At 39.2% G+C, this 24,904-nt stretch overlaps 1 protein-coding gene across 17 annotated transcripts in view; it reads left to right on the top strand.

The window, feature by feature from the left end:
- Positions 1-24,904, top strand: part of DLG2 (discs large MAGUK scaffold protein 2) — a 979,322-nt gene that overhangs the window by 448,939 nt on the left and 505,479 nt on the right. For all 17 annotated transcript variants that reach the window (XM_064409604.1, XM_064409605.1, XM_064409606.1 and 14 more), the window contains one exon: positions 4,318-4,479. In XM_064409604.1, coding sequence (XP_064265674.1) covers positions 4,318-4,479 — 162 coding nt within the window. The remainder of the gene's footprint in view (positions 1-4,317; positions 4,480-24,904) is intronic.

The following is a 24,904-nucleotide window of genomic DNA, read 5'->3' as shown; positions in this document are numbered from 1 at the left end:
AGCTCCCTCCTTTTGCAGTCCTCTTATTGCAAGCAGCAGGAATGTGTGATGTATTGGAGTGTGGCCCAGCCAAAGAGCTGTGTAGAGAAGCAGGGATATGAGCTTTTAAATGGCAACTCCATCTGGGACACATTCAGCAGCTTAGGTCAATTTGACGTGATATAAAATGAAGTGTTTTATTTGCATTTTCTGCAAACTGATGGTAACAACAAAAAAAAAGAAAAAATAAACAACAAACTTTTGTAAAAATACCAGTTCCCTTTGGCCCAAAATTGAATGACAAATTCCAAGTTACCTTGATTCACTGTCAATCTGTCAAAGGTAGGTTGCAAGAACATCTGTATTTTCATGCCAATGCAGTAGTCTAGCTATTGCAACTTGACCACTGCCTTTGTTGAAATTTAAGGTTTTTGACCATTACCTCCTGCTGGATTCATGTCTTCAGTTCTGTCTAGCTGACATCTCTTCGGCAATCACAGCCTTGGAAATGCTCCTTTAGACAGTAGGATGTGAGGAGCAGTGATGCTGTAATAACCTCACACTGCAGAGAGAATGGTCTCTTATAAAAAGGCACGTTCATATTAAAAATTCACAGCGGCGCACTCCACACCCCCATTATAGGTAATTACAGAGGATTTTAAATATCTGATGCTAGTTGGCAGCGTACAATACCCTGTCAGCAGTAGGCACTGATTTGTAATTTAATTATCACAAGACATCCACCTGTTCTTTTGTCAAATGAAGAGTAGCATTTCCGTGCAATCATGCTTTTCCCTCCAGAAATTTGAATTAGTCCTTAGAGAAAGGTTTCTAGGGAATGGGTTTTTTTCAAGGACATTTGCAGGACCCCATAAGAGCAGAATGAGGCATTTCTGCAGAAGAGTCTTAATTCTGGTTTGGTATTTTCAGCCTTACCCCTGGCTTTTTGCTGTGTCAAGCTGTTTTGGTTCACAGCTGAAAGCATTTCAATGAAGAGATGCTGTAGGAGGAAAGATGCATGAAAATCAATGGGTTTGGTGCTGAGAACATGGGGCAAACCCATAGAAGAATTGACCCAGAAATGCTCTAGTCTCATATTTTGTGAAGAAGGAGAGGCTGGGCTTGGGATAGGAGGGAGACAAAGACAAATAGAAGAGTGGAAATCTGTTCTGTAAACGTTTCAGCTGATGGCGCATGAACATGGATATTACTGAAGTTATCTTGGGAATGTGCATTTATTGGATAAATAGATCAATTCAAATTATAAAGCAAGTCTATCACTAGAGATCCACATAAGTGTTCTCTTTGGGAGCATGAGGCTCAGGGTGAATCAATTTCCTCTGGGCTTTGGCTCCTGTGTCTGGAACAGCAACACTGCAGTGCGGTGGTGGGGAAAGGACTTACTGATGTAAGAACAAAAAGATGTTCTCTCTTTAAGGCCATATCACACTGTTTCTGGCAGTGTAAAACTGCAAAAATTATCTGGCAAGAATAGCATGTATGTTATATATGTACACACACATATATATGTGTGTGTGTGAATGTATGTATATATAATCATATATGAATTACATAGAATCAAATTAATCATATATATAAATATATAAACACAGAATGAATCATAGAATCATAAAATGGTTTGAGTTGGAAAGGACCTTGAAGATTCAACCCCCTGCAAGGGTAGGGATTGCATCCACTAAATGAAACTGCTTAGGGCCCCATCCAACCTAGGCTCGAACATCCCTTACAAGGATGGGGCATCTACACACTCCCTGTGAAGTTTCATCCTGTTCTAATGGTTCGTCACACTGAGGAAGAATTTCTTCCTAATATGTAATCTAAACCTCTTCCAGTTTAAAACCATTCTCCCTTCTCCTGTCACTACATGCCTATATAAAAAATCCCTCTCCCTCCATTATATAAGCATCCTTCAATACTGAAAGGTCTCACTCTGAAACCTTCTCTTCTCTAGGCTGAAAAACCAGGCTCTTTCAGCCTGTCTTCATAGGAGAGGTGCTCCGTCCCTCTGATCCTATTCATAACCCTCTACTGGATCTGTTCTAACAGGTACAGAGAAGGGAATGTCTTTCTTGTGCTGAGGACCCCAGAGCTGGATGCGGTGCTCCAGGTGGGGTGCCACAAGATCAGAGTACAGGGTGAGAATCATATCCCTTGACCTGCTGGCCACTCCTCTTTTGATGCAGCCCAGGATGAGGCTAGCTTTCTGGGCTGGGCATTCACTGTTGGCTTATGTCCAGCTTATCATCCACAAGAACCTCCAAGTCCTATTTTGCAGTGCAGCTCTCAATCCTTATAGTGGGAGGGACTCCACTCCTCCCACATCCACCTAGAAGATCAGGAACCTGTGAGAAGTGGGAAGTCCGTGTGTATATATATATATGTGTGTGTGTGTGTATAGTTTTTTGTACCTGCAAAATGTTGTCAGGAGGACCAGGACGGTGATTGTCCTCCTGTAGTCACCAATGGTGTGGCCACACTGTGAATCCTGTGTTCAGTTTTGGTCCCCTCACTACAAGAAAGACACTGAGGGGCTGGAGCATGTCCAGAGAAGGGCATTGGAGCCGGGGAAGGGGCTGGAGCACAAATCTGATGAGGAGTGGCTAGGAAGGTGAGGGTAAAGGATCTTCCTTTAGCCTGGAGAAAAGGAGGATCGGGGGGGACCTTATTCCTCTCTACAACTGTCTGAAAGGAGGTTGTACTGAGGTGGGGGTTGGTCCCTTTGCCAAATAACAACTGATAGGTTGAGAGGAAACAACCTCATGTTGTGCCAGGAGAGATTTAGATTAGATATTAGGAAAAAATTCGTCACTGAAAGGGCTGTCAAGGGCTGGAACAGTCTGCCTGGGAAGGGATTGACTCACCATCCCTGGAGATATTTCAAAGTTGCATATATGTGGCACTTGGGGACATAGTTTGGTGGTGGACTTGGCAGTGCTGGGTTGGATGGTTGGACTCACTGATCTTAAAGATTCTTTCCAATCTGAATGGTTCTATGTTCTATGATAGAGCTTCTTATGGCTTCTTTCATTGCTGTCTTTTCTCCTTAAGAAGTAGCCACTGGACATTTCCATTTTCCCCATTTCTGAGTTAATGAGATGACTCTGGTATTCTGCTTGTATTTCTCCTAATTACGTTTTAGCAAATGACTCACTTAAAAGAGGACATCTCAGAGTAGTTGTCTTTTTAGAAGGAGTACTCACTCGATTAAAAAAAATAATTGATTGCTTGTGGCTTAAATGATCTGTGTGCCAAGCCTTAAATGTGACATTGGCTGCAGTACTATCTATTAGACTGATGGCTTCTTGCCCAAATAATATTTGGCTGGTGCCAGTCATTTCATGTATTCATTAATTATGTTATCTGAAAAGTGAATATGTGAAGGGCTGCAGGCATATCCCAGAAAAGAAGAAGAGAATAAATCATGTCACATGTGTATTCTGAAAATAATTGGCAACTGCTGAAACATTCCCATACATAAGATTGAAGGCAGCAATACACTGGAGTGGTTTCCTTAGGAGGGATGCGTAAATGAAATAACACTCCATAGCTGAGTGGTCAAAGTGAAGTGGATGAGCAGCAGAGAGGTCTGCTACATGGAGGGGTCTGCTCTGGGATGTTCTTGTATCTGGACTTCAGACTTATTTTTCTTATATGGCCATACAAGTAAATCTTAGGCTTTTATCCAATAGCCCCCTCCTCAGGACACAGCTGAGGGGATGGCACATTTTTACAAAGCATTCTGTCTGGGGAACAGATCAGGTAATTTAATTTCATTTTTAGGGTTATATTCCTTGTTGTTACAAGCTTCATGTGGGATCTTGGACAAGCTCCTCATGTTGCCTTTCCAAGGAGAAGAAAGATATAGGGATAGAATTTATTGCAGGGGAATCTTCTGTGAGACTGTTCCTCTGTGGAAGTGTGTGTGTGCTCTTCAGCATCAGAGTACACACTGCCAAGTGGAAAATAACTCAAGTATTTTGCAGAGAAGGGCTATAGAACATTAGTTGTTAACACAGGGATGTGAAACGTGATCTGACACTACAGCTTAGCTGATCAACATCTCTTTTTTTTCATTATCAGTGTGTCATCTCAGATGTCTATTTGATGGTGAAAGCCTTATGTATCAGTGACTAGCACATTTCTCTCTTTGATACAATGGTAAAAAAGAATGACTCATTCTCTCCAGAACACACTGGGAAATCCAATTATTATTGTCTACTGTATCATATTTTTTTTTGTTATTCCACAATTATACTAAAATATAGGAATTACTTCCTAAAAGCTTATTTGTTCTTCCTTGATGTTTTCTTCCTCTAGAAATATCGTTATCAAGATGAGGATGCGCCACATGACCATACTTTGCCTCGTTTAACCCACGAAGTGAGAGGCCCAGAGCTCGTTCATGTGTCAGAGAAGAACCTGTCTCAAATAGAGAATGTCCATGGATACGTCTTACAGTCGCACATTTCTCCTTTGAAGGTAGGATCCATACAACTCATGGCTTTAGTCCTCCAATACGAGAAAATGCGTGCCATGAAATGCCTGAGAAACATATTTTGTTGTGCAAACAGATAAGCTGCTTTCTGAAATCTGTCATTGCAGATTGATTTTCCTGTGGTGGGTTTTTAAGGCTCACTGTAGTGGAGCAGGTGATAGTTCAGTTGACAGAGCATTGTGTAGAGATGTGAGCTTTCTGCTTTGAGTGAGGCTTTTGCTCGAGTAAAAATAATTTCTGACAAATGAGCCTGTTTTTCTGTACATTGTGAAAGGAATAATGCAGGTTCTCAGCCTCAATATCACGGTGATTTTGAAATGGCAGACTTCCCTTCCTGATGATCCTTGTTCAGAAATTAAAAAAAAAAACCCTGTAAATGTAACTAGTTTTTTTCATCTCTCAGAAAGCTATATCAAATTCACAAGTTATGTCTGAAAAGGGAGCTCATTTGCCTCTATTCATATCCTTGCTGCTCAAGCACTTGCAGTTTTCTGTGGGTTTTGATGCAATTCAGAGTGCTGTAGAGATATCTTTCAGTTAACTAAGGGAACTATTTATAAAATGTAGAAGCTGTAGCTGTATGTGGGTCTGTTGTCCTCTGATATATCCTGCTGGGCAAAAATGTTTCTCTTCCTGGTGAACCCATAAAATAACCAAAAAAGGAATCCATTCCTGAAAATTTGTCCTTTAATAAGAATGCAGTGGTTGGAAAATATTCCTAGAGCTTCTCTTGTGGAAGGAGCATAGAGGCAGTGATTAGCATGATAGGTTTTCTGTTTTAGTTCCTACTAGGCCTGGGAAGGGGGGAAAAAAGAATAATATTCTTTACTAGAGTCCGTGATGTTCTGGGTAATAGTTTTATTCTAGCAATTATCTAAGCAGCAAACAAGGCAGATGGGCTTTGCTCTGTCTGGTGCTCAAAGCCTGTGAAATGGGCACTGCTTGCTTAGCACAGTGTTTACAGCATGGTTACAAGTGAAAGGAAGTGTTTATTATTAAAGATTGATGTGACTATAGCTGGTGTTCATTGAGCCTTCATGGAATAGCCATGCAAATGAATCTTTGTCCTTTGCTCTTGTTGGTCCTGTGTTTAGTTTGTATGATGTTTGTCTTTTCAGGTTTTAGCAACTTTCTGGGTTACTTACCTAACTTTTTCTGCAGAAGCCAATAGTACCAAGCAGTGGTAGGTAATCTTGTTCTGAGGCTATCACTTTAGTTATTTGGAAAGGATTACCTCCATGAGGCCTCTGTCTAGCATCAGGGAACAATCACAGACCGAGCAATTCCGGGCCTGGAAAGGAAACATCCCTGTTCCTCTAGGACTCCTTGAGTATTGTGATTACAGTGGTGTTTCTTGTTCATGAAGGTCAAAACCAGACATTATTCTTTACATTTGGAGACTTTCAAGTAAGGCTACATAATCCAAGATGAGGGTGTAGCAATGATGTCAAAAAGCTTGTTGTGATGTGAAGAGTGTCCCCAGACATGCACAATTGCCTTGAAACAGCTCCCAGTGTTATTTGTTCTTGTAACAGGAGAAAGTTGTCTGCTGCTGTTTTATGAAGTGATGGTAGGACAGGAGCTGTATAGTATTTCCTGTTGGAAATCAGTGTCTCATGCAAGTTCTCCCTTCAGCATAAGAATTTTTGTCTTTGACTCTGTCCCTTTCCCTTCTTTTCTTCAGATTCACCATGTCATATCTGCTACTTAATAGTCTCATGCCTGCCATTTCATCTAAATTTAGCTGTTTGTCTCTTCAAATGGCTTTGAAGTTCCTGCTTTCTTTCCCCTGCTGTCTATGTCCCATCTTTTAACCTTCAGCAGTGAATTAGCTCAGGAGGCTGGAGAAATTCTTCTGCTAGAGCTCATGGCATTGTGTTGCCCTTCCTCTCTGAAACACCTGCTTTGGATTCACTTTTACTCTTGGCAGTTGACCGAAATCCCTGTTCAGAAGCTTGTGGTCACAGTGACTTGCACATAGTTGAGCAATAGTACTGTAAACACTCCAAAATCTAGTCAAAATGGGTTATTGTCTTGAATTACAGACTTTCTAACCTATAGCCTGATATCATTATGTATTCTGCCGTCTTCTCAGCAGTATTATATGAATATGGCTGCACTGAATAATGGTGAAAACTGCCTCTCTATCCATAGCACACCTTCCTAGGGAAATGTAAAAGACTGGATTCTTAAAGCCTAACTGGAAAACAATGCCTACAATTTAAATATTTCATTGACTCCTGTGAGAAGTGTAACTGCTGGAATCCTGCTCTGAGGAGAAATAACAAGTACTGTGGTCCAAATATTGTCAGGTACTTTCTTAGGAGTGAGAAGACACTGGCAGTTGCAGCAGAATAACACTGTCAGGAAACTCCACCAAGAGCTTTTGACTTGTTCTGCCTCACTTTTCTGGGTACAGGTCAGAGAATTTGGTGAAAAGGGAATACATGTGTGCGTGAAAATCATGAGTCTGCTTGTACCAAGTGCTGAGAAATGCATTTGATGCAGTTTCTGGTGCTGGGAATGTGACTGTTAGAGTCTATGAATGGTCAGACTGGGAAGTTCCCTTACACTGAGCCAGGGATCACATCATATCCTGTGTGCCATTAGGACTGTCCATCTGATCACTCACCCAGGCCAACATGCACGTTGGCTGCCTGGCTGGGTGAGGTTAAGTCACTGCCTGGCTGCATTTTACTGCCTGAATTTCTCCATAGGGACTGCAGCACCAGGCTGCACCTCTCCAGCAAGTTTTGAAGCAGTCTTTTGTGTTTAGTGGCTGCATGGTGCCCTGATGACAGGATGATTACCCAATATTTGTTTTGAAGTAATATCATAAAAGGAAAATGTTTCAGCATAAAAATAATCTAGTTAAGATGCTTTGGAACCAAAATGTTGTCCCAAGACCAAGCCACATGGCCATCCTAATCACATCACTTTTCCTAAGTGACTTGACTTTGGCAGAATAAAAGAGTTGCTTATTCCCATATATTTTTGTTCATTTCGAAAGAAATCTGCAAAGATCATGCAGTTATAAAACCTCCCCTTGGGCTGGCTGATTCTGGCCCTCACAACTGACCAGTGCTCACAGCCATCTGTGGAAGCCGTAGGTGTTACACCTTGTCTGTGCATGCTGACTGCTTGCTGAGATCACCCTGCTCCCCAGTTCTCAGGGAACATCTCAGTTTGCATCCACAATCCACCTTGCCAGCCTGAGAACAGGCTTGCATCGTTACAGGATGGTTGAAGTTCAAGCAGAGAAATCATGGGCCTGTTAATTCCCCTGTGTACATCTCCAGGTAAAACATTCCAGGGGTTCTTGAAACATTTTCTGACACTCAGAATGGAAAGATTCAGACCATATTTTTATTACACCCATGATTCAAAATGCCTGATATGGACCATGTTTGCATAGAACAGATGCATATTAATTTTTGAAGTATACACATTCTTAAAGAATTTGGCAGTAATTTCATATTTCAGATTGGGTGGCTTGATGTCTTTGTCCAGAAACACCTTTGTGAAGCTCATTGTTATTACATTATTATTAGGAAGAAATTCTTTACTGGGAGGGTGGTAAGGCACTGGCACAGGCTGCCCAGAGAAGCTGTGGATGCCCCATCCCTGGAAATATTCAAGGCCAGGCTGGATGGGCTTTAGTCAACCTGGTCTAATGGAAGGTGTCCCTGTCCATGGCAGGGGGCTGAAACTATATGGTCTTTAAGATGATCCCTTCCAACCCAACCATTCTATCATTCCATGATTCTATGATTATTGATTGCCTCAGGAAGTTGTTTTGGAAACCAAAACATAAAACTTATTTCCTTCAACACCCTTGCACTTGTTTCATGTGCTGAATAATAAGAAGTGTGGTCCTCATACATTCTGAAAATCTCTTTGAGACACACAGATACTGATTATGATAAATATTGTTTAGAAATGTGAATAGATTTTCTGAAATTGAAGGTAGGCATATTTTCTTATCTTCCAAGTACCTAAAATCTAGTATGCACTAGCCAGAGTACTCCCTTTCAGTAGAAAATAATGAGCATGAGCAGTTTTTCCGCAAACCAGATCTTCTTTTATTTTCCCTGTCTTTTTTACTTCTTCACCTTATTGTATTTTGCATTAACTTTGCTTTTCTACTTTCCTGTAGCATTTCATGTGCAGTCAGCTTAGTTCTGAAAAATGCTTAATTTTAGAAAGCTTCAAACTCCTGATAAAGGTTGATCTATTAGAGTGCAAAAGATAAAATTTTCAACAGCTTAAGCAACTTTGAATGTCAAACACTGAAGTTGTGAAGGAAGTTTTCAGTTATGTGGATGTATTAACATTTGGGAAAACGCTAGCATTGCAGAAGTTTTGTTAGAGTTGCCATATTAAGATAATAAATGTTCTTTTCGACTTATGAAGGTAATGGAATTGCCTTTTAATTATCTCTTAAAGGAAAAAAGTCTGTAGTGTAATGGAAAGGGAATTTAAAATAATTTTCTTGCACTTCCCCTTGTTTGACAGGAGATGGTGTAGTAAGCTCAGAATTCTTTGGTCTGCATCTGTAAAGCTTCATGCTATACTATTGAGGGTTTTCTTAGATGCCTTAGAAAGTACTAATTCAGTAAAAAGTGCCTTATGAATCCCTGGTGTTTTGGGAAATCTGAATTCAACACAACTGTACCTGAAAATCAGAGGCGCAAGTTCTGTCTCTAAATTAAACATGTGCCTCTTCCCCTTCCTCCCAGGAATAGAGCTAATCAGTGTTCATTAAATGAATGATAACTCTGGCTCCTAAATGAATCTTTCTAGTATTATTGTGATGCTAGATTTATTTTTGTTGTTCAGTATACTCCACTTTGTTAAGATAAGCTGAAAAGTAAAAATCTGTATAAGGATCTTGCATCTCCTTTGCTTTCTGGACATTCTAAATGTCAGGCTATTCCAGCTATCTCCATTTCCTAATTTAATGCCAGGTTCAACTGTAAACATCAGTAGGAATTGAGCAAAAACAAGTAACCAGGTAAATAACTATCCTGAGCTAAGTTACTTTCAAACAGGAATAATCAGTAATGATCATCTTCAGTTGCCTCATCTTTGATATCCTCATTTTCTGGAAGGGGCCACACTGGCTGTTAGTCCTTTTATTTCTGTCCCAGGATATTGTCCTGCAGCTCAGCTGGGTTGCTGACAGCTTGCAGAAAGTCAGTATTGATGGAATGACTTTCCAGTGGAGAGAGGAGAAAAACCATCTCCACATGGAACAAATGGACTCAGCAGTCTACAAAGTTAAGGTTATCCACACCTTGGCATTTGTACAAATTGCATTACAGGAGGAGGGCTGTGTCTCCCAATGCCAGAGCACATAGATAATTTTTTTTTAATGGCAGGAAACCCTGTCTTGCCCATTACTTGAGTCATAGTATCACAGAATCATTTAGGCTGGAAAAGACCTCTGAGATCATGGAGTCCAGTCTCTGACAGATCACCACCTTGTCAACTAGAAGTGTCACATCCAGTCATTTCTTGAACACCTCCAGAGATGGTGACACTACCACTTCCCTGGGAAGTTCATTCCAATGTTTAACAACCCTTTCATGAAGAAATTCAGCCTAATATCCAACCTGAATCTCCTGTGGCACAGGTTCAGTTGCCTGGGAGAAGAGGCCAATCAGCACCTGACTTTGACCTCCTTTCAGGTATTGTACAGAGTGAGAAGGTCACCTCTGGTCCTGCTTTTCTCTAGGCTAAACATCCCCAGCTCCCTCAGCCACTCTTCACCAGACTTGTGCTCCAGACCCTTCCCCAGCTCCGTTGCCCTTCTCTGGAGATGCTCCAGCCCCTCAATATCCTTCTTGTGGTGAGAGGCCCAGAACTGAACACAGGATTTGAGATGAGGCCTCACCAGTGCCCAGTACAGAGGACAGTCCCTGCCCTGCTCCTGCTGGCCACACCATTGCTGATCCAGGCCAGGATGTCACTGGCCTTCCTGGCCACCTGGGCACTGCTGGCTCGTGTTCAGCTGTTGACCAGCTCTCCCAGGTCCTTTTCACTGGGCAGCTTTCCAGCCATTTTCCCCCCAGCCTATATCCCTGCCTGGGATTGTTGTGCCCTAAGGGCAGGATCTTATAAAACTTCATGCTGTTGGTCTCAGCTCATCAATCCAGCCTGAGCAGTTTCCCATTCAGAGCCTTCCTACCCTCCAGCAAATCTACCTCTCATTCATACTGGTGTCATCTGCAAATTTACACTTGGTCCCCTCATCCAGATCATCAGTAAAGTTATTAAACAGGATGGACCCAATACAGAGCCCTTCACATCATAAGTGACCGGAAGATTCTATGAGGCTCTTTGTGTCTAGTGTGGGAAGACTGTTTTGTTTCTGCTCCAAGGCAGATGTCTCTCTTTCCCAATTCCTATCTCCTAGTGAGTGTGCAGTATCCCTTGAATGCCCATCATTCTTTTTATCCTCCCTAGTGCAGGAAGGTCATTCTGTGAAGGCTTCTGGAATCTGTCACTCGCCCTTTCCTGTCTGTAATGAAACAGCTTTTTCCCCACCTCTGAAGCTTTCCTGTCCAGGTGTGAGTCAGACCTCACTACAGTGGTTGCTGTGCTTGTCTGACAAATTAGCAAAGATGGGGAAAAAGGCTCTGAGGATGAGCCTGGATGATTAATGATTCTGTGAAAAATGTATTAGCCCGAGCTTCCTGGAAGCTGTCATAAAGAATAATTTTTGTGTCTAAAAATGTAAATTAGGCAAGAGCTATTTATTTCATGAATTAACATTGACTTCAGTAAAAATTGAGTTCTGAAGACAATTTGGATAAATAAGGTCAAAATATTATATAGCGCTTTTTTTTTTTTTTTTTCCCCCCAGATAGAACAGTCTCATTTCACAATTCAACAAACTTTTCGACTATTTTTTTGATAGTGAACTTTGTATAAAGACCAAAGTCATGCACTGGTCATGGGTGCTGTGAAAACAACAAAGACCAGGGCTCTCCTGATGTTGCAGTGGGTCGTGTGACCTGTAAATAAAATTGAGGTGTTGCTGCCCAGAGCTGGAAAACAGTATAAGGAAATTCACTCCACAGACCTGCGTAGCTGTTTTAAAACACAGAACCACAGCATGGTTTGGGTTGAAAGGGACCTTACAGATGATCTAATTCCAACCCCCTGCCTTAGGCAGGGACACCTTCCACTAGACCAGGTTTAGCAATTGCAGGGAAGTCCTCTGCCCAGGCAGTGTAAATACCCCTAGCTTCCAGGGAACCAGGTTTGCACAGAGAAAGCTGATTGTTGCAGCTTTCAGCATTACTGCGCCTGACAGCCCTATGTAAAAGTAGTTCCTGTTCTTTTCAGGGGATGTGTAAAAGTAGTTCCTGGTGTTTCGGTTTTCTTGTCTGTGGCAAGAAACCACATTTATTTTTCCAGAGCTGCTGAGATCCCTTAATTCCTATTACTGGGGAAGAACCCTATGATAGAGATGAAGTTCAAATAGGGAAGAAAATAAAAAAAAAACAAAGGTTGAGTTTGCTTTAATTTCTGTGGCTGAGGTGTGACAAAGAGTTGAGGCAGTGTCACAGCACAGGCTGTTCTTCCCGAGCAAAGATGCTGCATTTCAGAGGCTCTTTAAAAGCTGTGGATGACTGAGAGAGGCTGAGGCTTTGTTACATGTCAGGAACAGCAGTCTGAAGTTTTCTCTTGCAGTTACAAAATTAATTGGGGTTATATAGAGGACATATTAATGTATGCATGAATATATTAACGAGCCATCTAAAATTTAATCTTGCATCCTTTTCTTTGCTTGCACTGACTACATTTCATAAGTATAGCTAATCTGCATGAAGCATTTTTTATTCCCAGGGTGGCTGAGCCCAGTAGCAATGATCTTATAAGAATACTTTTGATCACTGCCCAGATAGCTTCCTAGCTTTTGTGTTTTGGTTTTGTTTTGTCCTTCTTTTCCCCGCTCTCTCCTTTTCAGTATGCAGTCACTGGCAAAGCCCCATGCTGCAGTCAGTCCGTCCGTGGATTCCACTGAATATTCAGTAGGTTGCTTCATTAAGACACAACACTTGTTACATGTTTAATGATGTACTGCTTTTCTCTTATCTCCTGCTGTAACAGCAGTTAAGCATATATCATACATCTGTATCTGTAATCTATGTTTTTTAATATAAAAATGCAATTGGATTAGAAAGAGACAAAGGAAGCTCACAAATGTGCCTGTGCCTGTTCCTCCTCTAAAGGAAGTGGCAAAAGTAGCTCTGAATTTTGATTTTATTTTATTTTATTATGTTTCAAGGCAAAATAAGCAGCTTATGGATTTGCATTTTGAGTAATATTTTGTGTCTCATTTTCATGTGGGCAGGAGCATCTTTAATTTCTGAGTCCTTGTCTTACTCTAAAGAAATTCCTAAAATGGTGCAAAAATTGAATATAACAGTGAAGAACAGTTATTAGTGAAGAACATTTTTTCTGGCTTTGTCATCACAGCTAAACCCATTGTTTTGTGTGCTTGATGTTTTGCCTTGGTTTTCTGATTGATGGCTTTCCACATGATTTATGTAGTTGCAGACAGTATCTCGTTATCTTTCTACCTTCTGACAGAAGAAAAAAGAAACCAAATAAAATTGCTTCTGTCAGTGGGTGATTTAATTGGAGAAATCTCAGCAACTTAAAGCAAACCTCAGGCATTGCAATCCTTCATTTTTTTGGCAAAATAAATGTTGTCCTCTGATGGACACAAGCAGAGCAAGCTCTGACAGTATCTACTAGTGCACTATGTGTTGTTAGACTTGCCTGAAGAATGAAGACAGGAATTTTCAAAGGAATTTGAAAATATTTTGAGGCTATGGACCCTGTTTACTTTATATGGGCCTCCTAGGTATTGAAGGTCTTTTCAAATGTTAATCTGAATTGCTGTTTCAGGAGATTTTCTGTGTTCTTGATCTTCTGGGTACTTTATCCATTAGTATTAATTAGCTGATATATCTTTTATTCTTTTTGAATAGCAGGTTTCTTTTTAATAATAGTCTTGTTCTGAGCATCTTTTTTGGGTTGATTTTGAGGATATTTTTGTTTTGTTTTGGGATTTTTTTGTTTGTTTGGTTTTTTTTTGTTTTGTTTTGTTTTGTTTTTTGGTTTTTTTTTTTTTTTTTTGTGGGGGAGAGTGAAGCCTGGTATATTGCAGATATTCCAGACCATGTTGCTCACAGATAATCAAGTAAATAAGAAATTCCAAGAATCCTTTTCTTTCATTGTCTTTCTCTAATGCTTTGCATAGTACTACTTATTCCTTGCTTCCCTGTAATTTTATGAGTTGTTTTACCCTTAATGTGTTGGCCATGTGAAATACTCATAGAGTATAAAAAATACTGAGAGATGGACTGTTATAAAGAACTTGTTTGGTTTTTTTTCTCCCATCTAAAATACATTAAATATATGCAATAAATCCATGGAATAGCTTCTAGATGCTATGAACATAGGATTTGTATGTTCTGCCAGTTCTTTTCTCCAAGTATAGAAATACTAGAATATATGTAAAGTATCTGTAATGATGTTTGCCACCTTTCCAAAGTGTTTTGTGACCTACTGCTGAAAAGTGCAATAAAGCATCTTGGTGTTATTAGTCAGACTGTAACAGGAGGGATTTTTCTCAGATATGTCAGACAGGTTTAACACCAGTTGTTTCCCTAAGCTCGGTAGCTGAAATGCCCTTCTGTCAGACTTTGGCTACTTCTGACACTTGGGAATGTATTCTACAATTTAAATGAAGCACTCAAGTTCCATGATACTTTTTCACTGAGGAATATACTGATAATTCACTCAGTCAGTAGAAGATACATGTGTTTATACATCTGATGGTGTGACACATCAAAAGTGTTCTGGCTTTTGTCAGTACCAGGTGTAAAAGAAAGCAGAAGTTTGCAGTTCCGGGAGCTCTGGATAGCTGCAGCCTTCAGGATGAAGAGAACAGAATCTCTTTAGTCAAACCTTATGAAAGAGTATCTTGGCAGCTTGACTAAGAAGTGCTTTAGCTATTTCCAAAAATTTTAAATTCCTATTTCTTATAGCTCTTATTTAATCTTGCTGCAATGTAGTTTTGTGGACTATGGAGCTGTGAAAAAAATCAGATTTTTGACATTTAAAAGAAAAATCTTTCTGAACTAGCTGTTGCTTTCCAACTCCTTTCAAGAATCTAGTCTAAATAAGTTTATGAGGTCGTTATTATGTGACATCTTCACAACCTTATTATTGTGTGACATCATCTCCCTGCCCATGGCAGGGAACTTGGAACTTAATGATCTTTAATGTCCATTACAACCCAAACCATTCTGTGGTTCTGAGATTCTGTCATCTTGGTTTCAATGGCTAATTGAGACTTCTCAAAAGAGAAGATCTCTCTCAAAAATATTTTAAATGGGAAACGCCTTTTTCCATTTGGTTCCTTTCAATCTGTTTCAGATCATGTTACTTGCTTTTCAATAGTCTTTTAAAATTGTTACTGAAGCTGATGCAATTGGGAATAATGTCAAAAAAATAGTCAGCAGTCTTGATGACTCAGGTGGCTTTTTTAAGATCTGCATTGTTTACTAACTTCATTTTTCACAGCGTTGTCTTTCCTTTCACATGGCATTGTTTCTTTTTTCCATAGTTACTCAGTAACTTTTCCCTGTTCCTTTTTCTGAGTTTCCTTCAGGATCCATTCCTGTATTTCTCCTTCTCTTATATTTCTCTTATTTCCATTCCTACACATACACAAGGATCTTATTAATCCTTCAAGCCACCCATGAAGTACAAATTTGTACCAAATTTGTGAACGTGTAATGATTGATGCCCTCCTGTACAAGACAACTGCACTCTTATTGATCCTTTTGCTTCTTGGCTGCTTTGGAGAGCAGGAGCACAGCACTGTCTGTCTAGTCTTTGTTGCACATAGACTTTAAGAACAGGTTTTCTTTCTTTTCTTGCTCCTGAAAGGTGGACTCTCTTCCCCCTGAACAAAGGCAACGTGAAATACAGTTGAATATTATCAAGTCTAGTGGATCTCAGTTGCCCACTGAAATGGCAGCACTCTGGGCAGCTTTTATTCTATTAATACTTAGGGAAACTGTGAGACAAAGAAACTGCAATCAATTTCTTAACCAACAAACTCATGAACACCAAATTGCACCTATCTTCCAAATCTGAACAGAATGAGACTTTTACATAGATAAGAGTTAGAAGTCAACTTTTTGTATTAAAATGTTTTCTGCAGAAAATGACCATATTCTCAAAGAAAGTATACCTAGCTGATTTTTTCAAAGCCTTCCTCCCACTGCAGTTTTAATAAGCATCTGCCTGAATTGCTGCAGTGGATTTGATCACCCCATAGTGGTTGAAGTTTTTTCTTCAAAAAAAATGAGATCATTAAACCTGATAATAGACTTAATAAAATTATTATAATTGATTACACAACATTGAAAAGGCTAAAAAGAGTAATGTTTTTTTTACAGCCAATAAACAAATTCTTACTTTGAAGTCTGAGTCACAAATTGTGCCTTTGATCAAGTGGATGAGCAAATGCCAAGCAGGGAAGTAGAATTGCAGTGATGAGAGTATAAAGACTTGTATTAATTACTGGGAATTAGCCAAAATAGCACAAAGTTATCAACTTTACACTTTGGGAGTGTTAAAGTCCAGTTTCTGAAGACCACTCCTGCATGTGGTTTCACACTGAAATTGCTGCTCTTTCCTCTTTAGGAATTGTTGGGCAGCTTGTTTCTTTCACTGCAATAAATCTAGAGATTGAGCTGATCTGAACTGAATTAGAGATTTCAGCTGAAACTGGGTTATTTTCCTAACTGCTATCTTCATAATTTTATTTCTGTTTAGAAAAGGCATTATGTTTTTGGTATTCTGGAGATGTTGATATCTACTTAAGGCAAATATGAATGGGAACAGTAAAGTGCACCCAAGGGTGTTTCTGTACTACCTATACTTTTCTAATACCTGTAATGTCAGCAAATGTCTGAAATTTGGCTTAGGTTAAAATACCTAAGACAGATTTCCATTTCTGAACATGCTGTTCACCTACTCTCTCCTAAAGATACTGGGCTTCGGGAATTTTAATCCTGTCTCTGTTTTGAAGTTCAAAGTAGGGCAGAAGGACTACTAAACACTTGTACCTCAAAGACTTTAAAAAAAAAAAATAAAGCTGAATCTATCAAAAAAGGCAACAGTCAACCAGGCAGAGCATCACATCAGTATTTACCACAGAATCATAGACTATACTGTGTTGGGAGGAATCCTCAGGGATCATCAAGTTCAACTTCTGGCCCTGTACAGGACAATCCCTAGAATCACACCATGTGCCTGAGAGCATTTTCCAAGCACATCTTGAACTCTGCAACACTTGGTGCTGTAACCATTTCCTTGGGGAACCTGTTCTAGTGATGTTTCTAAACAGAGGAAAAGCTGTCTTGAGCAAAGCTGTAGAGCACCAATATGTCAGTCTGTTATAGCTACTAGAGAGGTGGAGTGTTTGAATTACTTTGAACAACATAGTTTATCTCTCCTATTCTCCTTCATTACTTTGTGTACTGGGAATTTCCACACCTATGCCTTTGGTGGACTGTGTATGCCTTTGTTTAGGGGCTGTGCCTTCCTCATTTGAAGACTCCAACATCAAACTCTTCTTAAAATGCAGCATACAGAGAAGCTGGATAGGTATTTCCTAATGTCTGGATATTGGAAAAACTTTGCCACTGAAAGGGTGGTCAAGGATTGGAACAGACTGCCCAGGGAAGTGTTGGAATTGCCATCCTTGGAAGTGTTTAAAAAACCATGTACTTGTAAATGTGGCACAAGGGGACATGGTTTAGTAGTGGACCTGATGGTGTCAGGGTTGATCTTAAGAGATCTTTTCCAACCTTAATGGCTCTGTGTTTCCCTGAATAGGTTTACCTTTCAGAGCAGAATGACTTAGAAACTCTCTGTACTCAACTGGAGGAAAGAGCCATTGGAAGCACACATCTGTGGCTTTCCACCTTTCATATCCTGACTTTATCACCAACCTTTTTTTCTCATACTTTCTTTTCGCATCCTGCTGAAGCAGTATGACTCAGCAGCTGACTTCTATGCCAGGTCATTATCTCAAACCAAAGGGGATCTGAGCCAGCTTGGAGCCACACGAAATGCAGCAGGGTAGAGAAACAGGCTGAGGAAAATACAATTTGGGTTTTGTCCCATTGCTCTTTTTCTCTCACTCTCACTGTCCCTGCAAATTTTTTTTTTCTTTCTTGCTTCCAGTACAAGGCTTTGTGAGAAAATGTATTTTACAAATAATATGAATGTGAGGAACTGTGAGAAAAGAGTCTGGCAGTCAGTGGCTGAAATACACGTAGGCATGTGCAGCTGGGGAGAAAAAGGCACAAACTGTTAAAATATTTGAAAAGATTTTAGAGCCTACATTTTGCTACCTTGCAGCCTGATTTGACTTTGAGATTATTCAACTGCTCATACCCAGAAAACTGACATGTCTGCAATGTTGTTTAAACATATTTCTTTTGACAATATGGTAATACTAGGGTGAATATGGTAATATTAAGGCTAAATATTAAGGCTGAATACTAGAGAATCTGCTGTAAACCTGCATGCATAGAGATCATCTCACATTTACTGGCTTTTAAGTCAGTTATAGCTATCTTAATACAGGTAATTCTGGCAATTGGAACCCAGTTTTTATTCCAGTTATTCAATTAAGCTGAAATTGCTTGTAATGTAGTACCATAATTGTAGGAGAGGCATCATTGCAAGATGGTAAGTAGGTGAGATACTAATTAAATTCTTCTGAACTTCAATAATTTAATATTCAAAGGAGCTGCTCATTGCAATGCCTCTGGGAATTACAGGGAAGAAACTTGAACAAAAATAGCAGCCCTCAAATGATTTCTGCTGGACAGCTCCGGGTGAAATTTTGGGTTTGTTAGTATTGCTCCACCATTTTGGATACAAACACAGTGGGTCATATCCGTCTGTGGGTGAACACTCTGCAGACTTCAGTTAGATCATGTGTGGGTGGATAAGTACAAAATTTTCCCAAACACTGTTAAACCCAGGGGTGACGATGGTGTTTATATATAATCTTGAAAAGCTGGATTCTTTTATATTCAGGCTTTTGGGAAAAGTAGGTTTCAGTCTAATTTAGGCAGGAATACATCTCCCTTTGATTTTCAAAGAACTGTAAGTCACAAACCCTTTTAAATTCTTTTTGAGAATCTCATCTGATAAGAAAATGAGAGGTGTGGGAGAGGATGAAATTCATCCATTCTGTAGCAACATGCTATAGCATATCTCAGATTGTCTTATCTTTGCTACATCAAGATTTTTGACCAGGTTAGTGCAGTCCTTCCCGCTCCTGAATACATCAAAGCAGATGTGCCACTGCCCTTCTCATTGTAGCTCTTAGTAATGATCTAAGCTAGACTGGTCTGGAGATTCCTCCCTAGATGCATATTCTTTCCAAGCCTCTTAATTCAATCTGAATGATGATGATGATAATTTAGGTTACAGTATTACCTAGGGGCTCTGATAGCAGTGCAGGGCCCCATTGTTCTAAACATTGTATGGACAAAGAAAAGCTTTAATGTTGTGATACCACAGAGCTGCCCAGGTTAAACCAATGCAAATGAGCAAAAATTAATAGGAATTCCTGCGTATATTCAAATCCTATATATGCAGGATCCTGTTTAATAATCTATCTATTACAATCAAATTATGTCTACTTTTATATCTCAAGGTTGAATTCTAGACCAGTGCTATCTTGTTACATTTATTGACTTTTTCCCTTTAGCAGTGCACGAATGCTTTGCATCTCATGGAATGAGAAACACATGGACAGGTGTACACATTTTGGGGAAAAAAACAAACAGCCTTGGTGTTAAAGAAAAATGGTTCTAAGAATAGAGTCAGTAAGAATCTGCCATGATTGCACAATGTAGAAATTATCCCTCTCCAGCTAGCATATCACCATTTGCTTACTGCGTTAATCAATTAATGTCCTTGATTTATTTCTACACATGTTTTTAACTGACTTGATGAGTGTTACTATACTTTCAATTAGATGGGTTTTTCAACACAATTTTCAAAATAATGGTTAGTGTAAATGAGTTTACTTAATTATGGTAGGGTGAGTGCCTTATTAAAAGGCTTGAGACATAAGTTTTGGCACTTCCTTGTGAGGTCCCTTTGTTTTTAGGGACACCTATCTCTTCTCACATACTCTTTCTGTTAGCCTTCTGGGTGTGATATTGAAGGCCTATGATGGGTGGACTTTCAAATACAAATTCTCCATAATTTTGTTGGAGGATTGTAATATTATTTGGTAATGGGTTTAGTGTTCTGACGCTCTATATCTTCTAGAAGTGCTGGTGGAGAGCATCTTGGTGTACTGCAATTCTATTCTCTGGCAATGTTGGGGGCTGCAGTGGCATTGGAACCTGTGATAAGATCTAATCAAGAAGAAATAAGTTGACAATTTGATATACAAACACGAGAACCATCAGGCAACACTTTATGGAAAGTCAAGATGCTGATTTGTAAAAAGTCCTTATACTCTGGAAATGCCTTTTCTTCTTCCAGAACTGCCTGTTTCCTCGAGCTGGCAGTGTCTTTCCCAGCTCCCCTTTCCCTATAAGACATGTGGTGTGAATGACTGCTTTGACATCTCTGTCACTTTGGGGAAGGAAATTCATTTGCTGAGGGGCACAGTAGCTACCCAAGGCAGCTGCATCTCCAGCAGTCTGGGGCAAGAATGATCACCTGAGGAGAAATGAAAAAGATGGAGAAGACAGGAAATAATGGTTTTAACACTTTTAGTTCCATCCCAAACTCAGCCATTCTATGTACTGCATCTACCCTGCAGCTCCACTTCACACTCTTTTGGCAAACAAAGATGGAGAAAGTGGTCAGGGCACTGGACAAGGGTGTTTTGCATTGCTAACATTGCTCAAAGACTAATTAGTGTAGGGGCTGTGCTAGATCCTGGCTGTTCCTACTCCAGTGACTTTTTTCTTTTTTTTTTTCTGAACTGTTAAGGCCATGGAGTAGGAATCTGCCACCCGGCTGTCCTCATTGTTTATGTTACATCTGATCCCACCATTCTTTTGCAGATTTGGGGTAGTTGCAGGAGCAGTTCTAACCACTTTCCTCAGAGCTCCCAAAACTGTATATGTGCTTCAGGGGCAAAACCTTCTCCTAGGAGCAAAGAACTCTATCTGCTTGGTAGAGTCAGTTTTCCAGAGATATAGGTAAATAGGCAGTTGGTATAATTTTATTTAATATTTTTATGAGCTGCTGGTGGTACTGTATATTTGCAAAAGAAAAAAGGTAGACAAAAATGTTGCTCTCCTACAAATACTATTAATTAAGTAGAATTAGATGGCTGATGGGTAGTTAATGAAAATGTGCAGTGCCACAGCTGTTCCATTTAGAGAACTGGATGACAGGAAGTATTTATCTGTCTTTTCAGAAACTCTAGGGATGATCTTGGGAATCACACTTCAGAAAATCTGTGCCAGGTACTTTTAATGAGATAAGCACAATGGGATTGTAACAAACAGGAATAGTTTCTCTAAAGGAAAAATTGATTTCTTTTAGCTTAATGGAATCTCTGAGAGTGTCAGTAAATTAGTAGTAAGTGGAAAAGAGGATCTGGTAATTTATTTGTACTTACTAAATAACTTTCATGAAGTCCCATCCCTCCAACATGCTAAGGAAAGAAAATGCTTCTGAAAAGAAAATACTAGGGAAAGTTAGAGTACCAGTGAGCACAGCAACTGAGAGAAATAAATGCATCACCTGCAGTATGGCAGAAGGCTTATGGCTAAGGTTATCCCAAGACAGCCTGGACCAGGGAAAGTCTATGTGTATTTTGAAATCTTTCCTAGACTGTGCTCTAGAAGTATAAATGAGATTATTAGCTAGACATACACAGGGCAGTTTGCAGATGGGATACCATTATTTCGGCAGTGGAAAGAAGATAAAGCTGTATAACATTTAGACAAATTAAATAGAACTGTAAGAATGGGCAGATGATAAAGTGCAATTTCGTAAAATATACGTATCTACAGCGGAGAGGGAAATATAAATGACTTATAAATACTTAACTGATTGAATGTTCTAAGAATGACTTACAGCTTTGTAGCCAAATTTTTAAGTGACTGAATTCACTAAGCAGAATTTTTACAAATGAATGGCAAAATTCAAGAGCTGAAAGTTTGAAAACATTTTCATGACATAAGAAGCTCTATTGCATAAAGCTTTTAGAAATTAAAAAGAAGAAAACGAAATACAGATTGCAATGGGAAAATAAAAATGTCTTACAAACAAAATACTCAGGCCATGATGATAATTTTTGCCCCCTTTGATTTTCTTCCAATTTTTGTCATTTTCAATCAAATCTGAAAGGGATCAGTAGCTGAGGAGAAGTCCTATGACTTGCATAAAAAGAGGATACCCAATAGAGGAAGAGCATTAACTCATGTGGTATAAATACCCCTGAATTAATACAGATTAAGTATTATAACTAAGAGATGGCAGAGTGAGAGAGAAAAAGCAAATGTGAAATTTTGCTGCAGCAGAAACTTCTGTTGGAACCAACACCTTATTAGCCATGAGAATTTAACAGCACAGCTCAGAGCCATAGGAGGGGAGGTCTTGCTTATTCTGCTGCTCATGGGTCTATTTCTTTGAAATCTGGGAATATTCACGAGCAAACATGAAAAATCAGGACCTTTTAGATAGAAGATTAAAAAGCTATAACATATGGATCATATGGCACTGTGCAGATGGATGGGAAATTATAAATTACTAAGGTTCTCAGTTAAGCTGTTGAGAACGATGCTTGCTGCTGTCCCATAGATCTCACCCTGATCAAACGGGTCAGTGTTAGTAGAACATGATAACCTCTCATACATAACCTTTCCAAGGCTGAACAGATTGGATGTTCCAGAAATCTGCTAGCTCAAGGGTAATTTCTGGAACCTGCAAAAGAGAAAAAAAGCCCAGCTGCATTGTTTGAAATTCCTTCCTAAGAGGTGAACTGACACTCTGTGAGTTATTACAAAGTAATAAAGATTTTCTTTTATTTGTTTTATTTTTCATTCCTGGACTCAAAGATCTTATGGCAACTGAAACTGTCAGAATAAGTTACACTGTAAAAAGATTCCACTGCTATTTTATGGTATGTTTTTATACCAAAGATACATGCTCATTGGACACATAATCAAAATAAAGTGATATGGTGTGTATCACTTGAAACTTCACTTGTGAATTTTATGATGTATTTTTATCATGCTCTATTCTTATCACACTCTTAACATTAACATTTTTCTAGCAAATAGAACATTGCATTTGGAGAAAGAATTGCATTTGGAACATTTCTTTTACCTTTCCCTATCACTGACGGATGAGATCAGGTATTGAGGGAAAAAAAAACATATTTAGTGAAATTAGTCTGGTTTTCTACTGATTTCATTTACGAAAGCTGTTGATAATCTCTTTTTCAAGTTAACTCTAAACTTCAAAACCCCAAATAAATGAAGGACAAATTTTTGGGTGTCACCTTAGGGACTACACAAATTAATGCACAACTTCACTTGCTCCTGAGTTACTACTGTAGACCAAATTAAATGGTAAGGTTTTTTCCTATTGGTTTAGTCTCAAGAAAGGCAACCAAGCAAAAAAGCTGATCCTACACGATGATGATACCTTCTTGTGGGTTTTGCTGCACAGTTTGATGCCTGTTCTGGAAGGAGACTGATGAAATTAGTAAACATTTAGTGATCTTTCTCAAACGTTTAAGGAATTGTATAATGTTTAATACGGGGAGGAACTGATTTCTTTTTCTCAATTTTAAGTGACATGGCTGCAACAAAACTATACTTTTCAGCGCAAAAAAATATAAAATCAGAGATTTATTGCCAGAAATGGTAGTTAAAACTAAGAATCTAAACATCGAGTGTTCAGCATGAGTACAGATGGTGATGTTTTGAATAGCAAATTTGCCACAAAAAGCTATTTCAGTCATACCTTAAAACTTTCAAATGGAAGTCAACAAATAATTTCATCTGACTGAGAAGAAAAAGATCAGAAATTACATTGTTTTGTATTGACATTTTTAATGTAAAATTTGTTTTAAAAAGTTTTCAACCCTTTTATTTAATAGCTGCACAATAATTTTGGACTCATCGTTTTAAACTGGAATTCCAAAATGGAACAGCATAGCCAAAAGTAAATGTAGGAAAAGAAGTCATGTTCCCTTTTCCAAACAAAAATTTCTGGATTGAATGAAATATTTCAGGTCTAGCCGACCTGATTTCTGTCTTTGTTCTGTTATTGAATGAATATTCCATTATTTGCCCAGTTTATGGGGAATATGAGACAAAATATGCACAGACTTTTTCAGAACATATGCTGCAGCCCTTTTTTGAGTCTTTCTTTTGATTTATGAAGATAAAGAATGAAAGTTACCTTCACACCTTAACTACAGACAATTTCCGCATGCAGGGCTGTGAATTCTGGAACAGGAAATTCAGGGTCTGCAATGAATCATCTGTGTCTGACTTGGGCAAAATATGAAGTTTTACCATATATACACTACATTCCCATTCTGCTCTTGGCAGAAGATGTTTGTTTATTTGATAAATGTTCATGAGTGACCCCCTGCAAGAAAACCATGAGACTCACTTTTCTTGTTGCTATATTCAAACTTGATTTTGGAAATGTTTAGTGTTCCCCATCTATAAGGATTTTTAGGGATAAGTCAGTATGTATCCTTCCAGGACCATAGTCCAAGGGCTGAACATAATATGGCTTGGAAGGAGGAGAGAATTACCATTTCTTTCTTTCTGCAAGTTCAGGGTGAGTGGAACAGGTCTCTTGCCTTCAATATCTACATAAATAATTAGATGTAATATATATAATTACTGCTTATATGGGAGTGCAGTTGCATATATATATATATGTATATATATCTTTAAATTTTTATGTCACATATTTTCAGTCTTTAGGTTTTGCAGCTGAGGTGTGTGGCAGGCTGCCAGCCAGCTCTGAGGTCAGGGTGATGCGCATCCAGGCAGTGGGGAAGATCTGTAAAAGTCCCTAATGATTATCACATATGGTGTACTCCACTGTAGCTGGAATCCAAATCCTGGAATTACCAATTCATGGTTCTGTGCACCTCTGCTGTGCTGCAGACACAATGGTTGCAGTCCAGCCCTCGCTACCCCCACTTACCCCTCAGCAAATGAGGGAAAAAAACAAGGTTTGATCAGCTCTGAAAGGCTTTCTCAGGTCCTGTCTTCTGTCAGCAGTTCTACCTACAGCACTGTAGATATTAAGGCTTCCTATATTTAGAGTCAAAGGAAATGA

This window comes from Passer domesticus, chromosome 2 (genome assembly GCF_036417665.1).
Source record: "Passer domesticus isolate bPasDom1 chromosome 2, bPasDom1.hap1, whole genome shotgun sequence".
In the NCBI taxonomy this organism is placed as follows: domain Eukaryota; kingdom Metazoa; phylum Chordata; class Aves; order Passeriformes; family Passeridae; genus Passer; species Passer domesticus.
The sequence above is the reverse complement of the archived record's forward strand: the minus strand, read 5'-3'. Positions and strand labels throughout refer to the sequence as shown.